Below are 14,775 nucleotides of genomic sequence, written 5' to 3' on the forward strand. Positions count from 1 at the left end.
GATTAAAATGCAACTAAAATATATTTTTAGACTGTAATGTAAGTAGAAAAATGTTCAGTTTTTGTTCGAATTTTAAAGTGTCGTATTTTAATCTTTGTTTACTTTCAAAAATGTGTTATAATCGCTCTTCTCTCTTTTGTTAATTGAAGCGTTAACATAGATGACAGAAAAACAAAGATAATTCTTATATAGCCACAACAATAAATTCAACTCGCACACATACACAAAAGTACATATTAACCAATGTTTTCGATAATAACAATAATAAATTGACTTTAAAAAAAACAATAATATTTTTTTTTCTATCTCTACCTTTTTTTATTTGTGAGCATGTCTAAATCATTTTAATTTAGTAGTTCGAAAAAACATTGTTCGAAAAACAGTCTACCACATGTATTAGAATGATAAATTCGTCTTGAAAAATCATCAAAAGAAACATAACAAAGCATAATAATCTAAACTAGGCACTTTGCCACAAACAAGTGAATGATAAACTTGTCTTAAAATATCATCAGGAGAAATGTAACAAAACATAATAATCTAAAAGAAGTCTATACGCAATAAATAGCAGCTTCTACGAGTTCTTCCTCAGAATGGCTTACCACACTGTTTTGTCTACTCAAAATCAAAGCATTGCGTGTTCTCTAAACACTCCATGAAATCCACAGATGGATGCTTGATAGCTTCCCTCTCGAAACCATCACCAAATGATCCAAACTTAACTTCCTCGCCCATTTTGTCAAATCCCCAAAGGTAAAATGCAGAACCCAATTCAAGCTTCAGTTTCTTCCTGTTTGCAGCAATTTGACATCTTACACAGTCAACAGAACCTTGAACGTTGCAGCTACACTCTCCTCGTCTTTCTCTCCCAACAAGTTCTGTTTCTGTAGTAGGTTTTGAATCATCAACAGGCCATACTTGTGTGCCTAAGCATTTAGAGTCACTCTCATAAACTACACCAGTACATTGCGGGAGTTCCACTTGAAAACGATGACCTACAGATGGCTTAGATTTTTTCTTTTTATTCACAACTGCTTTGGCAGTTGATTTTTTGTTTTCAGTCACGAAACTGTGCAGTTTATTTCCTGCAACAGAAAGTGAAATGCAGCAAGAACAGCGCGGTTTTGTAGGGACAGGCCGCCTTTCACTGCATCTCAATTTCACTACTGGATCCTCATACATGGCAGGATGCATCTTCTTCACCTTCTGTAAAGGAGTTTCAGAATTCTGTAGATATTTTTTTGAAGAAAATATCATGGTCAGAGAAGCAAAAGCAAACTAAATTTAAGATAAGTTCAAAAGAAAGTGTGTATCGAACGTAAATTTTTTGATTTGACTTCTTTCTTCGTTAAGAAAATGTCTTTTTAATGTGAATTTTAAGTGTCTCACTTTGACGGTATGTGTGAATTGCAAATCATGCAGTTTAAATTCAGGTTCCCAGTTCAAGTTGAACATGTTAATGGATAACCAGGTCAACTGCAGTGCTAATTAGGGCTACAAGGGTTAGGTATAACCTGAACACAACCCATTTTTTATTTTTATTTTCCAAATCATCCCTCCTTTAACTTGAACTTGTAAATGGAAAACCTAGACCTTGTAATACAGACCTAATAAATTTTCTCGGCTCTAAGTTCAGTTCTTATTGCACACACAACATCACAGGATTAGGATAGGATTAGAGCATGCAACCTTGCCTTATGAGTTTGTAAAGGCTGTTTCCATGACTACAAGAGCAAACTTGTAAAGACACGTTCTCTTAGTCATTGTGAAGTGCCTAGGTTAGAGCTTTAGTTTAGAGAGCGGTCATTTTGTAGACTGGGCCAAAGCTATCCAACTTCCCGTATATTATTATTGTATTAACTATTGTTGAACTATAGCAGTTAGCACGCTGAGATTTTGGAATTTATGTGTATTTTTTAGGAAAGAAACCGATAGATTGCGATTATATCTTTATTAAATACGCAGAATTAAGTACATTGTCATGCTAATCATAAATACAATAAAAAGATAACTAGCCATTCATGTGAAAATATTCTGGTTCAGGATATGAAACGCACAAAATCCAATGTGTAAAATCATGTATAAAATCATTATGTGCATTGAAATTATACCTTCGATGATGACCCACTGTTTGGTTCTGCATGCTTTTTGACTGACAGAACATCTCTTGCCCACAGCATCTGAACTAAAAAGTCCTGGCCACCTTTATACTCCTCAGGATCAAACGGATTTATTGCGATATTCTTCGTCCAGTTTATCATTCCTGACAATGATTCCCTTTTACGTTTGCGAGAATGAAATTCATTCTCAGAAGTTTCCACAGAAGAGGTGGCTAGATCGTCCTTGACACCAGTGCTGAATTTTTCATTGTCATCCTCATTACCATCATCACCGTTAAAATTTTGGACACCCTCACATTTGTTGTTTTGGTTTTTAGCGTCCGATAAATTACCATCACTCTTGTGGTTAACCAAATCAACACGATCCTCGACAAGACAATTGCCGTTTCCATGAAACTCAGTAAAAGTTTCAGTTTCAAGGCGATCAAGGGAAGACCTGTTTGCCATGAACTTTTGACTCTACTTCTATACTAAATATGTGTTGAATTTGATCACAAAACTAGAGGCAAAAAAAAAAAAAAAATTAAAACCAGCTTGCCCTTTTATATATGTTGATGGTACAAACACAGAACAACAAATTTACAGTGAAAGCTGATCAAGATATAACATTACTATATACTGGTGAAGGAGTAATGTAATAAGTATACAAAATTGATAAAAGACTACGAAGGGTTGTAACCATTAGATATTTATTCACAGATTTATCTAATGACCAAGACCTCTAGCTGGTAACTAATACATCAAAAAAACCGCAGTGACAACAAGGAAATGAAGGGTTTCATGGCAGTGTGAAAAGATAGGCACAATTACATCAAGATCAAAGTTGAAACCTGAAAATCATTGAGAATTGATGGTGGTGGAGGTGGTACTAACTGGCGCTGCTGTTGAATTTCATTCAATGCTGCAAACATCAACCATCAAACACTAATACTAGGGTAGTTAAAACATCAGTAGGCCAGGCCCATTTTAGTCCAGTCCGATAAAGCCCAAATCGATTAAGTCAAGTCAAACCTACTATAAAAAAAATCAAACTTAGGGGGATGCACCAAATCCATTTCCTTAATCAAACTTAGGGAAATGTATTTGGTCAAATCTTAAAAAATTATTTTGACATGAAAATCTTATATATGGTAAAAGACAATATAAAAATATAATGATTTATAAGATTTTGTAATTTTAAAATGGAATTATAATAATAAATAATAATGTGTAGAGAAAGAAAAAAAAAAAAAAAGTATAATCAACACAATTTTTTCCTTGTATATAATTTAGAATTTGAGTTGGGCCTAACTCAAGCTTATAAAACCGGGTTGTAAGGTGAGAGCTTCCCAAGCTTTATAAAAACTACACGAACATTACTTTTTAAGCCCCCTCCATCTCTTAGGCCCCCCAAAATTCCCATTTTACCCCATGTTTTATACCTCTGGTATATATCTTCAGAAGGATTTGGAAGATATATACAGCTCACTTTGTTCCGGGAGATAACTCCCGGAGGTGTGTTTCCATCACATTAAGCAAGCAGCAATAACATATCCAATAGATATCGTCTATAAAATGCAAAGTAATGTATAGTTAAATGTCAACACCATATGTGAAGGAATTTATCATGTGAAAATAACCACCTGATGAAATGGTAATAAAGACACAAACACTTAATTTAATTTTGCTGAGGTGAATAAGATACTAGTTATTTGTTGATTATGTATTATGACCGACCTTGAAGAAGAATGCCAAGAATAAATAGTAGCAATGCTCTTCTACGTAGCCTTTTAGATAACTGCAGAACCATTTAGACAACAATTTTACATATTAAAACATGTAAAGACATTTGAATATAAAGCATGTAGATGAAAATGATGCACAGAAAAACTAAACGATGAAATTATACCATCAAGCAGATACAGACACCTACTGTTCCTAATATTAACCCTATAACTTTTCAAATGTGGGAATGAATTTGAGTATTATAGTCAGTACTCGAGAAGGAATAAGTTTGGATCATAGTACACTCAAAACTGGTCTTTGGATTCTCCCATTTCCATTTTTCTTCAGCACCGCAAAATTTGTTTCTTATAACTATAAAATGTATAAAAGAATTTAACTTCCCCATATAAACAAGATTTAGAAATGGTTTGATGACATTCTATTACCATTATAAATTACATTATGTAGGATACTGTATAATGCACAGCCAGCAGTATATCATAGCCAACAGTATAATGCATAGTCAGCAGTATATCATAGGAGAAATGTGTTTAGAATAAATAGTAGCAATGCTCTTCTACGTGGCCTTTTAGATACCGTATATATCTTTAACGAAAAAATACTTCCGGGAGATAACTACATAACCAGGTAAAATCTAAAAACATACCTCCAGAACATAGGTCCCGAAACCAAGCGCAATGTTTCAGGAGTATCTTTTAGATGTATAGAATAGGGGTAAAAAAGGAATTTTAAGGGGGCCTAAGAGATATTGAGGGGGCTTAAAACGTAACGTTCAAACTACACATGGCATATCTCTAAGCAATGTGGGACTATATCCACCATTCACATCCAACACAATAAAAGTGTTGGAGGTTGCAAGAAGGCAACCAAATGTCGCAATTAGACGGCTAGGGGCGGCCCGCGATGAAAGCGGAATTCCGAACAAAATATATTAATCTTTTTGTATTGTTGATAATATTGTTCAATGATGATAAAATCTAACCTGATTAGGACAGGTATGCGATAATCAAGCGTAGGAGAATGTATTGGGTAAAAACTCATGATTATTTTGACATATAAAAGTCTTATATATTTTAAAAGGACATATAGAAATATAATGACGTATAAGATTTTGTAATTTTAAACTGGATTTTAAAAAATCTAACTCGTAAACATTTATAAGATTTAAAATGATAATAAATTTTGAATAATTTTTTTTACAGGAAAATATTATCAAGTTAGTAGTCATGTTCGTTTCCAGGGTTTGAACCCTGAACTTTCTTCTTAAAACTCTTCAGGTGTCCCTTGGAAAAACAATAAAATAAACTCACATTACATAACATTTGGATGGTAAATTTTGTTGACAATAAAAAGTTGACTCACCTGCAATGTCATGTGTTCAACTCCCATTGCCAGCGTGAGGACCTCTTTGGAGGGTGATCTGCAAGTACCTTTGTTAGCGCTCGGCAAGCCTTGCGGCCTACCCTGACCCTGGTGAACCCCCGAAGGTCAACTCACTTAAACTTTTTCTCATAAAAAATAAAAATAAAAATAAAGTCAGACATGGTTAGTCAGGCATGCAATAATCAAACTTAGGCAAATGTATTGGGTCAAATCTTACAAGATTATTTTGACATATAAAAACCTTGTATAGACAATATAAAAATAAAATGAATAATAAGATTTGTAATTTTAAACTGGATTTTCAAATATCTAACTTGAAAAAGTTTATAAAATTTAAAATGACAGTAAACAAGGAAGCATTTTATTTTATAGGAAAATGTTATTAAGATACTAGTCATGTTCGTTTCCAGGGCTTGAACCTTGAACTTCATTCTTAAAGATCTTTTGTCCCTTAGAAAATAATGAACAACTCACATTTCATCAACATTAGGATGGTAAACTTTGTTAACAAACCCCATAGAAGGAGACATATAAGGATAAACATCAGGTAGCTCCACTCTTATCTTCCATACAGCTTCTTGATATGGACCTGCAATGAGTCCTAATAAAAGTGAGTGATAACAAAGAGAAGAAGAAAAACCCACTTCAGTTCCCCCTCTAAAGTCACAATTGTGTTATTTGAACATCAAAATACAAACACTGTATGCGACACTTTAAATGCTCAACTCTATCTCTCTCTTAACTTTTTACCTTCTGCAACATACGCACATTTCATAAATAAACACAAATAAAAGGACGATTATTCGACATCAAAATTTTGACGACAAAAAGTTATTTCTCTTGGAGTAAACAAACAGTCATAGATCCTAATGCAATTCATCCTCATTGAGGAAAATAAGCAAACAAGTAAGGTACACAATTACAAGACTGCTGATCGAAATAGATAACACCACACATTGAATTGAAACCTATGAAGCATGTACACTTCTCGGATTAGACGTGTTTCAGTGTCGGACATGTGTTCAAGTCCGACACCGACACATATAATTACACTGAATTACATGGTTTTCTCAAATTATTTGCGGAGTTGGTATCAGTTCCGGTGTCTGTGCCGGTATCCGCGTTTCATAGATTGAAACATATAACAATCTATAATACTAAAGGAATAACATTTCAATTGGCACAAAGAAAAAGTTGTATAAATCATATTCAATGAAATTCCACAAAAAGAAGAAAAAAATTGATACAAGGGATGTTAGAAACTTACTATGTTTAGGTTTATGAAATTCAACAAAGAACTCTTCCATGCCATTGTTGATCATCTCCGCTTTGCAATCAGTCATCAACCTGATTCACAACAACCCAATTACAAAAAGATTAGAAATGTTTGAAATCAGAGACAAAAAAAATCAAATTTTTGTTACAGAGACATCTTCGTCACTTCTCTTTCGTTGGTGATTGTTTTGTGTGTTGCTATCTTTGCACAGTATGAGGTACTGTTAGAAATGATGATATGATTAAGACCAAAATAGAAGCACAAGCAGAAACTTTGTGACTATGTTTAATTTTGTTAAGTGGAGTATGATTGATCGGTCCAAATGAGAAAGTTTTCACTTTTGGTGATATATTTATATGAATTTTTTTTTTCTTCAAGAAAATAAGTTTTGTCTCATCAATAATTATTTCACCCAAAAATAAAAATGTAACACAGATCTGTTTCAGTAGTTACAACTTTACTTCTTCAATATTGAACGTTGTACCTGTCCCATTCTAGTTACAACTTCCTTCCCACGATTCAACTCTTCAATTCCGTCTTCATGTCCCCATCAGAACCTTGTTTTTAAAATGAGTGCCTTTTAAAGTTGTTACATACATATTAAGAAACGCAGTAATGTTGTCTATAAACATGACACTTTAACTAAAATAACCTTGTTAACTATTGGTGTATTTTTCATCTTTATAAATTACAGTAGAATGTGGTACTTTGGAAGTATTGTGCATAGTAATAATTAAGGGGTACTATTGAAAAAAAGTAATTAATAATTGAAAAGGGAGAATGACATTTGTTATGAAACAATTTTATTTTGCTAAAATGACATTAGTTTTGAAACGGATGGAGCATTAAATGTTGGGAATTTAGTTCTTAAAAAAAATGAAATTTAGTTTTGAATACACTTAGGGTCAATTTTGGTACTTATGCGTTTCAAAGGGACAACAATCAATTTTCTCAAAATTAATTATATCAAGCAACTAAACCACCCCTCTTGAGTGGATGAAAAAGTAAAAGAGAGGTTGTGTGGAGGCGATTAGGTTTGGAGAAGATGTATATGATTCAAAGTCGTCTTCATTGACATTATTATCCCAAGTTTAATCCATAAAAGAAAAGATTAATTTATCTTGTCATATATTAATTGAGCATAAATTATTAGTTAATAAGTTCAACGATATGGAGATTTGAGAGTTTGATTGAATTTTGTGGGTTTGAAAAAAAAAAAAAAAGAGGATGATGAAGAATGAATATGAAGATGAATGTGATGAAAATTTGAAGAAAATGAATTACTCTTTTTTAGGTTGTATTTTTTTCAATAAAATATTTATTTAAAGGATAAGAAGATAAAGAATAAGAAGATAAAGGACCCAATGAGAAAAAAAAGTATAAAGAACCTCTGGAGTCATTTTGTTTAAAATCAATTAAACATAATTTTTTTGAATTAACAAGTTGAATTAAGAGAATTAAATACCAGACTAAGGACACTAACACTTTTTTTTTTAAAGATAGATGAAGGACACTAACACTTAGTGGGGTGTTTGTTTCATGAATTGCAAATTTATTTTCAAGAATGTGACATTGGGAATCCTTGGTTCCCATGTTTGTTTCAAGTTATCATAAATTATGCCTAGGTATATTTTATTTCTAGGAATAAAATTTACACATGACTTTTCCTTTTGTTATTCCCATGTTAAAGTAGGGGAATCTTTTATTCCCATGGGAATAAGAGGTAACCACCCATAACTTCCCACTATCACACCATTTTAACTCTTTTATTTTTTATTTTAAATTATAAATAATTAACAAACACTTAATAGGATTAAGATTCTAGGAATAATGTTCCAGGGAATGTTATTCCCGGAATTGTAAATTTAATCCTTGAAACAAACACACCCTTAAAGTGCAAAAGATACTATTTTGAAAATTTTAACTTGGTTTAATTATATGCAGTCATTATTGTGGGTCATGTTGGGCGTTACAATACAAAGCATTTAAAAATGCAATCACTTGTAACCCCCAACAACAACCACAACAATAACATGCTATAAAACAGTCAAATTAGGGACAACAACCATATGAGATTGGATTCCTAACTATGCATTAATAAGTGATATACACCTTTATTTTATAGGTAAAGGTTCTTAACTGTTTTAACACATATTCGATGTGGGACTTGTTATGGTATACTACATGCCTAAAGAGAAAAACCAAAGTTTCAATCAAGTCTAAACTCATGCAAAGGTTACAAGAGAAGAAGAAACACCAATATCCGAAGGAAATACTAATCCAATTCCAAATCCAACCAGCAGCGGGAAGGTCTATCTCTCTCAGACACAAATTTATTTCACTTATATGTATGCATAAGTGTCTCACATGTTCTTCGGTCCTCTGTTGTACTCCTTTGTGGTAATCCTAAATAAGAAAAAAAGAGGAAATTAAATCAGGAGGAGAACTTGCGACTAAAACCAGTTTGTAAACATTTGATTTTTAAAGAAACTGATTGAAACTTTCTTGTGTTTGAAGAATATGTATGTCTTGTGTCTAGGTATAGAAAATATTAATGAATTTCTTGGGATCTAGGATTGGTGATTTGCAGAAACCAAGTATAGTGTTTATACTGGATATAGAAAAAGATCTTATATATTGTGTGGTCGTTGCTTTTTGTACAAATATGGCTATTTGGGTTACTATTAATATATACTATGTGGGATGGGTGTTCGAGACTTAACAGCTTTTAATTTGGCGATGTTGGGGAAACAAGGATGGAAGTTTCAAACCCAGCAGGATTGTTTGGTTTCGAAGCTATACAAGGCTCGATATTTCCCTCGTTCAGATTACATTGAGGCAAAGTTAGGCCATAATCCGAGCTTTGTTTGGAGAAGTATTTATAGTGCTAAACGGGTTGTCCGAGCTGGAGCTAGGTGGAAAATTGGTAATGGTATGAATATTCCAATCTTTGAGTCTCCGTGGTTATATAGTGGAGACTGTATTTCAGGTGTTGGACAACCAAGTGATGTTGTGCCGCAGTCAAGAGTCCATTTTCTTATTGATCATGAGAGCAACAGCTGGAATCACAATGTGATTAATTATTATTTTGATGTTGGAACAGTGCGGGAGATTCTCAAAACCCCTTTATTCCATCAGGTGGAGGAAGATCAGTTAATATGGAAAGCGGAGAAAAATGGCCATTACTCGGTAAAAAGCGCGTATCGGCTATGTATGGAAGTTATTGCAGATAATTCTTTCCTGCACCGTCCGGGGAGCTGGTCTAATATTTGGAGACTTAAAGTCCCTCTGAAAGTGAAAAACTTAGTGTGGAGAATCTGTCGTGGTTGCTTACCAACACGCGCGAGATTGTTGGATAAAGGAGTAAATTGTTCGTCCATGTGTGCTGTTTGCGAAGAGAGTTACGAGGATGCGAGTCATGTTTTATATGACTGTCCAAAAGCAAGAGATGTATGGCAGAACAACTCTATGTTGGACAAAGTGAATTTGGCAATGCGTAATAATAATACAATAGCTGAAATCACTTTTGCTTTAACACAAGAGTTGTCGAATGAGAAAGCTGGGCAGGCTGCAATGTTATTGTGGAGCATTTGGAAAAGTCGGAACTTTCGAGTATGGCAAAATGTTACAGAATCAGTTCAGGCTATCAGTATGAGAGCAAGGCAAGTGCTGTCAGACTGGAATAATGCGAACAGCAGGAAGATTCATTGTGGTGTGACTGAAAATTCAGTTGCGGTGAACTCCGCAAATCACTTGCAGACAGTGGCAGCGCAAGGTGCTGTGACAGCACAGATCCGGTGGAAGAAACCGCAGCAAGGTAGGCTTAAGTGTAACGTGGACGCGGCTTTTTCGGAGGCATTAAACTGTGTTGGCTTTGGCGTATGTATACGCGATGCTGCTGGTAATTTCATAAAGGCGAAAACGATGTGGTCTAATCCGGTGTGTTCGTCCGATGTTGGAGAAGCATTGGGACTTCTCTATGCTATTCAATGGATGCATGAATTACAACTTACAAATGTGGACTTTGAGTTGGATGCAAAGAAAGTTGTAGATTATTTCAATAGAGGTCGCAATGATGTGTCTGAATTCGGAGCAATCATGGATGCGTGTAGACAAATTCATAACTCTTATTTTGAAAACTCCAAGGTGGAGTTTAGTCGGAGACAAGCGAACGAGGTCGCTCATACCCTTGCTCGAGAGACTTCTTCCTTAGCTAGTCCCCATGTTTTTAATGAAGCACCTTTATGTATTTCGATATTGATTATTAATGAAAAGCTATAAGCTACTTTTCCTCAAAAAAAATAAATTAATATATACTACGCACCTAATATCAAATACAAATGTAGTTATTTTATAATTCAAGTTCAACTTTTAATTTCTGGGTAGCTAAAAAAATCTAATCGCCACGCTACTTGACAAAAAAAAAATTGTAAAATAGTTGAAAATATTTTAATAAAGCAATCGTTAATTCAATTAAAAATATGAAGTCTAATAAAAAAAGATAACAAATCACCTCTAAAGGTTGTGGTCTTTGCTTGGCGCCTGTTTCAGAATAGATTGCCAACCAAAGATAACTTGCTTCGTCGTAACGTTATAGATAATAATTCTTGTCTGTGTGCTTCTGGATGCGGTTCTCTGGAAACTACTAATCATTTATTCTTGCATTGCTCTTTTTTTGGATCGGTGTGGAAATGTATTCTTCATTGGGTTGGCCTTTCCATGGTCGCTCCGTTTGATGTCTCGGATCATTATTCTCAGTTCTTTTTTTGTGGCAGTGGCTCTCAGGTGCGGAACACTTTTTTAAACGTCATTTGGCTTGCTACTGTAACGCCCTCCTTTTTATTTAATTATTTTTATTAAGTTAGAGTCTATTTATTTGATTTATTTATTTATATGAGGTGTTAGTATTTTATTATGTGGCATTATTCTATTATTTATTAGAATATGAGAATTATTAGAGTAAGTAGATTTGGAGGTAGTTTTGAGATTAGATGTCTTTTTATGATTTAGTCGATTTATTTTGATGAGTGATATTTTGTTATGTTATATGTTGGTATTTACTAGAATAATATATATTTGTTATTTGTTAGAGATATATTTGTTATTTGGTGTAGAAATATATTTGTTATTTGATGAAGAGATATATTTGTTATTTTGTGTAGAAATATATATATATTATTTAGTAGAGAAATATTATTTATTAGAATATGAAGATTATTAGTGTGAGTGGATTTGAGGGTTAGAATAGAAAGAAGAATAAGTTGTTGAGCCTAAATAGATTTGGGAAGAATATTTTAGTATTATAAATAGAGAAACTTAGGTTGGAAAGAGTTTACCTTAAACCGCTTTTTGGAAAAGAGGAGAACAAGAAAGAAGAGAAGAGAAAAGTCAAGAGAAGAGGAGAAGACCTTAGGAAAAGAACGCTGCTGCTGATTCAGGAATTAATCTAAGGTGAGGGTGAGACTATCTTGCATTAATATTAAGTTGTTAAATCATTAGATTACATCTAACAAGTTGGGGAGAGTTTGTGAGAATTTGAGAATTAGGGTTTTGAGAGAGATTTGATGATTAGATGATGAAAACTTATTGAATTGATGTAGAAATTGTGTACAGACCTTAGATAATTCATAGGATGATTATTGGAAGTAGTTTTGAGGTTAGAACCATGAGATTAGGTGAAACTTGGAGAAAATCTGCATTCTACCCGAATTTTGATATTAAAACTGGTATTGATCGGTGCCGAATTGGTCTTAGGTGTAAACACGAAAGTTGTAGGTATGGATGTTAGCTTTCTAATACCGTTGGTCTCACGTCAATAGGATTTATAGAACTTGAGTTATGGTCAAATTACTGCACGTAGGTCACAGTGAATTTTTATGGACTTTCAGCACAACTTTTCCGAATTTAAAATGAAAACTGGTACTGATCGGTACAGAATTGGTCTTAGGCGTAAACATGAAAGTTTTAGATAATTTTGTTAGCTTTCTAGTGGCTTTGGTTTGACGTGAAAATGATGTTTGGTCTTTGAGTTATGATTAAAATACTACAGGGAGGTCTTTGCAAAATTGTACGGTGACATCATTCTCTGTTTCATGTTTTTGCGTTTTGTTCATATGTTTCTGTTTTGAATTGATCTTTGTTGTAAAAATGAAAGTTGTTGATATTTGTGATATCTTTCCAGTAGCTTTTGTTTGACATGAAAATATGTTGTGCATAATTGATTATGTTTTTACAAAGATACATAGTGAATTATTGTTGATGTTTAAATACGATGTTATATGAAGTTGTTTATGATTGATGAATATGATGTTTTAAGATGTTGTTTATTATCATTTGATATTGTTATATTATGATATGACATGAATTATTTATGTGATCCATATGTTGTCAAGATGCTAAGATGTTAAGACGTTAAGATGATAAGAGTTGTTAAGTCGTTGAGTTGTTATGAAGTCATCAAGTTGTTAAGATGTTATATTGTCAAGATGTCAAGATGTTAGGATGTCATAGATGTTCATGAAGTTGTCTAAGTTGTACGAAAGTTATGTCGTTGCATTAAAGTTGTGTCGTTGCATAGTTAGAGATGGGGGCTTAATGCCCGACAGGTTCTTTATGGCCTTAGCGAAGGGGCTTAATGCCCGACAGGTTCTTTATGACCTTAGCGATGGGGGCTTAATGCCCGACAGGTCCAAATATGACCTTAGCGAAGGGGGCTTAATGCCCTGGTGGTACCACATGCATGTTGAAGTTGTCTAAGTTGTTTTTGAAGTTGTCTAAGTTGTTGTTGAAGTTGTCTAAGTTGTTGTTGAAGTTGTTGTTGCATTGTAGAGTCGTCATAACTTATATTTAATTATGATTTAATGATGATGATGTTTGACGATGATGTTGTTCATGTTTGATGATGATGTTTGATTTTGATGATGATGTTTGACGATGATGTTGTTCATGTTTGACGATGATGTTGTTTAGGATTGATGATGATGTTGATTATGATTTGTTTATGATGGTTGAATATGAAGTTGTTATGATAAGATGCTATGTGATTTATGATATGCTGATATGTGAATATGATAAGATGTTATACGTTTACTAATGATGATGTATGATGATTCCTCGTGATTATATTTAAGATGGATTGTTTGTGATTATGTTTATGGTTGATATATAATGTTATGAGATGGTTATGATTAGTACTTGATGTTATATGATGTTGTTTATGTCTATGATTAAGATGCTATGATTAAAAGGATATATGATAATGCTTATGACTAATATTTGTAGATATGTGATGATATTTATATGATGATATAATATGAAGTATATGACTAATGTAGGAAGGATAATGATACTAGTTAAGGAAGTTTAAGTTGCTAGATATGGTTAATGAATTATAGGATATTTAAGTTGTTGAATGTACTTTACATGATTTATATGCTTTATATTATTGTTTGAGAAATCTCACCCCTCTGCTTGGAAATGTTGCTCTTCGTATGGGTAACTTGCAGGTAACCAGGATTAGTTGCGGTCGTGAGTGGACTCCTCACAAGTGTGTCTTAGGTGCTCTGATACGTAACGGGATGAGATTATGTCTTTACTTTCTGTTCCTTACGTATTACTTATGGATTTTTATGAATAAATGTTGAACAAGACTTATGAGATTTTTATGTTGAGGCCTGCGTGCCAAAGATTATTTTTATTGTTGAACTAATTTCCGCTGCGAAGTTTTGAATTACTTATGTTAAATGATTTTGAAGAATAAATTGTTATTTATTCAGTTTATGAATTTTTAAGAAGTGTAGCATTCCGTTTAAAGTTGAAAAACTCTAATTTATTTATGAAATTTTTACGTTGGGAAAACGGGGTGTTACAATTGGTATCAGAGCAGGTCGGTCCGTCCGGCCAAGTAGATGAGTCGTTGAGTCGTGTCGTCATGTTTTCTAGTTAGTAGTTATGTTTTTATGTGATCATATTTAACTGGCTAACTTGATGTGGTTTTTGTGTTTTGTTTGAAGAAGTAATGACTAAATTTATTTTCTATTGTGCTTGAATTTCGAGGACGAAATTCTTTTAAGTTGGGGAGAGTTGTAACGCCCTCCTTTTTATTTAATTATTTTTATTAAGTTAGAGTCTATTTATTTGATTTATTTATTTATATGAGATGTTAGTATTTTATTATGTGGCATTATTCTATTATTTATTAGAATATGAGAATTATTAGAGTAAGTAGATTTGGAGGTAGTTTTGAGATTAGATGTCTTTTTATGATTTAGT

General features: G+C 33.2%; 1 protein-coding gene across 17 annotated transcripts; it reads right to left on the reverse strand.

Moving 5' to 3' along the window:
* Positions 1 to 483: 483 nt before the first annotated feature.
* On the reverse strand, positions 484 to 7,032 carry LOC146917285 (AT-rich interactive domain-containing protein 1-like). 17 transcript variants are annotated; one of them, XM_085719088.1, is made up of 8 exons: positions 6,659 to 6,827; positions 6,496 to 6,575; positions 5,703 to 5,817; positions 5,208 to 5,347; positions 3,837 to 3,897; positions 2,951 to 3,131; positions 2,112 to 2,619; positions 484 to 1,227 (listed from the first exon to the last, which is right to left on the reverse strand). In XM_085719088.1, exons 7-8 carry the CDS (start codon positions 2,565 to 2,567, stop codon positions 616 to 618), a joined length of 1,068 nt encoding a protein of 355 aa, XP_085575214.1. In that variant the 5' UTR covers positions 2,568 to 2,619; positions 2,951 to 3,131; positions 3,837 to 3,897; positions 5,208 to 5,347; positions 5,703 to 5,817; positions 6,496 to 6,575; positions 6,659 to 6,827; the 3' UTR covers positions 484 to 615. The 17 variants fall into 17 exon arrangements, with proteins under 17 accessions (XP_085575214.1, XP_085575213.1, XP_085575211.1 ...); XM_085719087.1 differs by having other exon boundaries at positions 2,951 to 3,134; XM_085719085.1 differs by having other exon boundaries at positions 2,951 to 3,021; positions 5,208 to 5,817.
* Between the last annotated feature and the right edge of the window lie 7,743 nt (positions 7,033 to 14,775).

Source organism: Medicago sativa, chromosome 6 (assembly GCF_051527215.1).
Source record: "Medicago sativa cultivar Bolivia chromosome 6, Bolivia_mono, whole genome shotgun sequence".
Lineage (NCBI taxonomy): Eukaryota > Viridiplantae > Streptophyta > Magnoliopsida > Fabales > Fabaceae > Medicago > Medicago sativa.

Bases quoted from the DNA above. Each gene is read 5' to 3' on its own strand.
- LOC146917285 (XM_085719076.1), bottom strand. From the start codon at position 6,997: ATGGGACAGGTACAACGTTCAATATTGAAGAA. The intron at 6,576-6,965 runs GTAAAGTTGTAA...GTTGTGAATCAG, and splicing joins CAACGTTCAATATTGAAGAA to GTTGATGACTGATTGCAAAG. The intron at 2,557-5,702 runs GTGAGTTGTTCA...CATGGCAAACAG, and splicing joins CATCCTAATGTTGATGAAAT to GTCTTCCCTTGATCGCCTTG.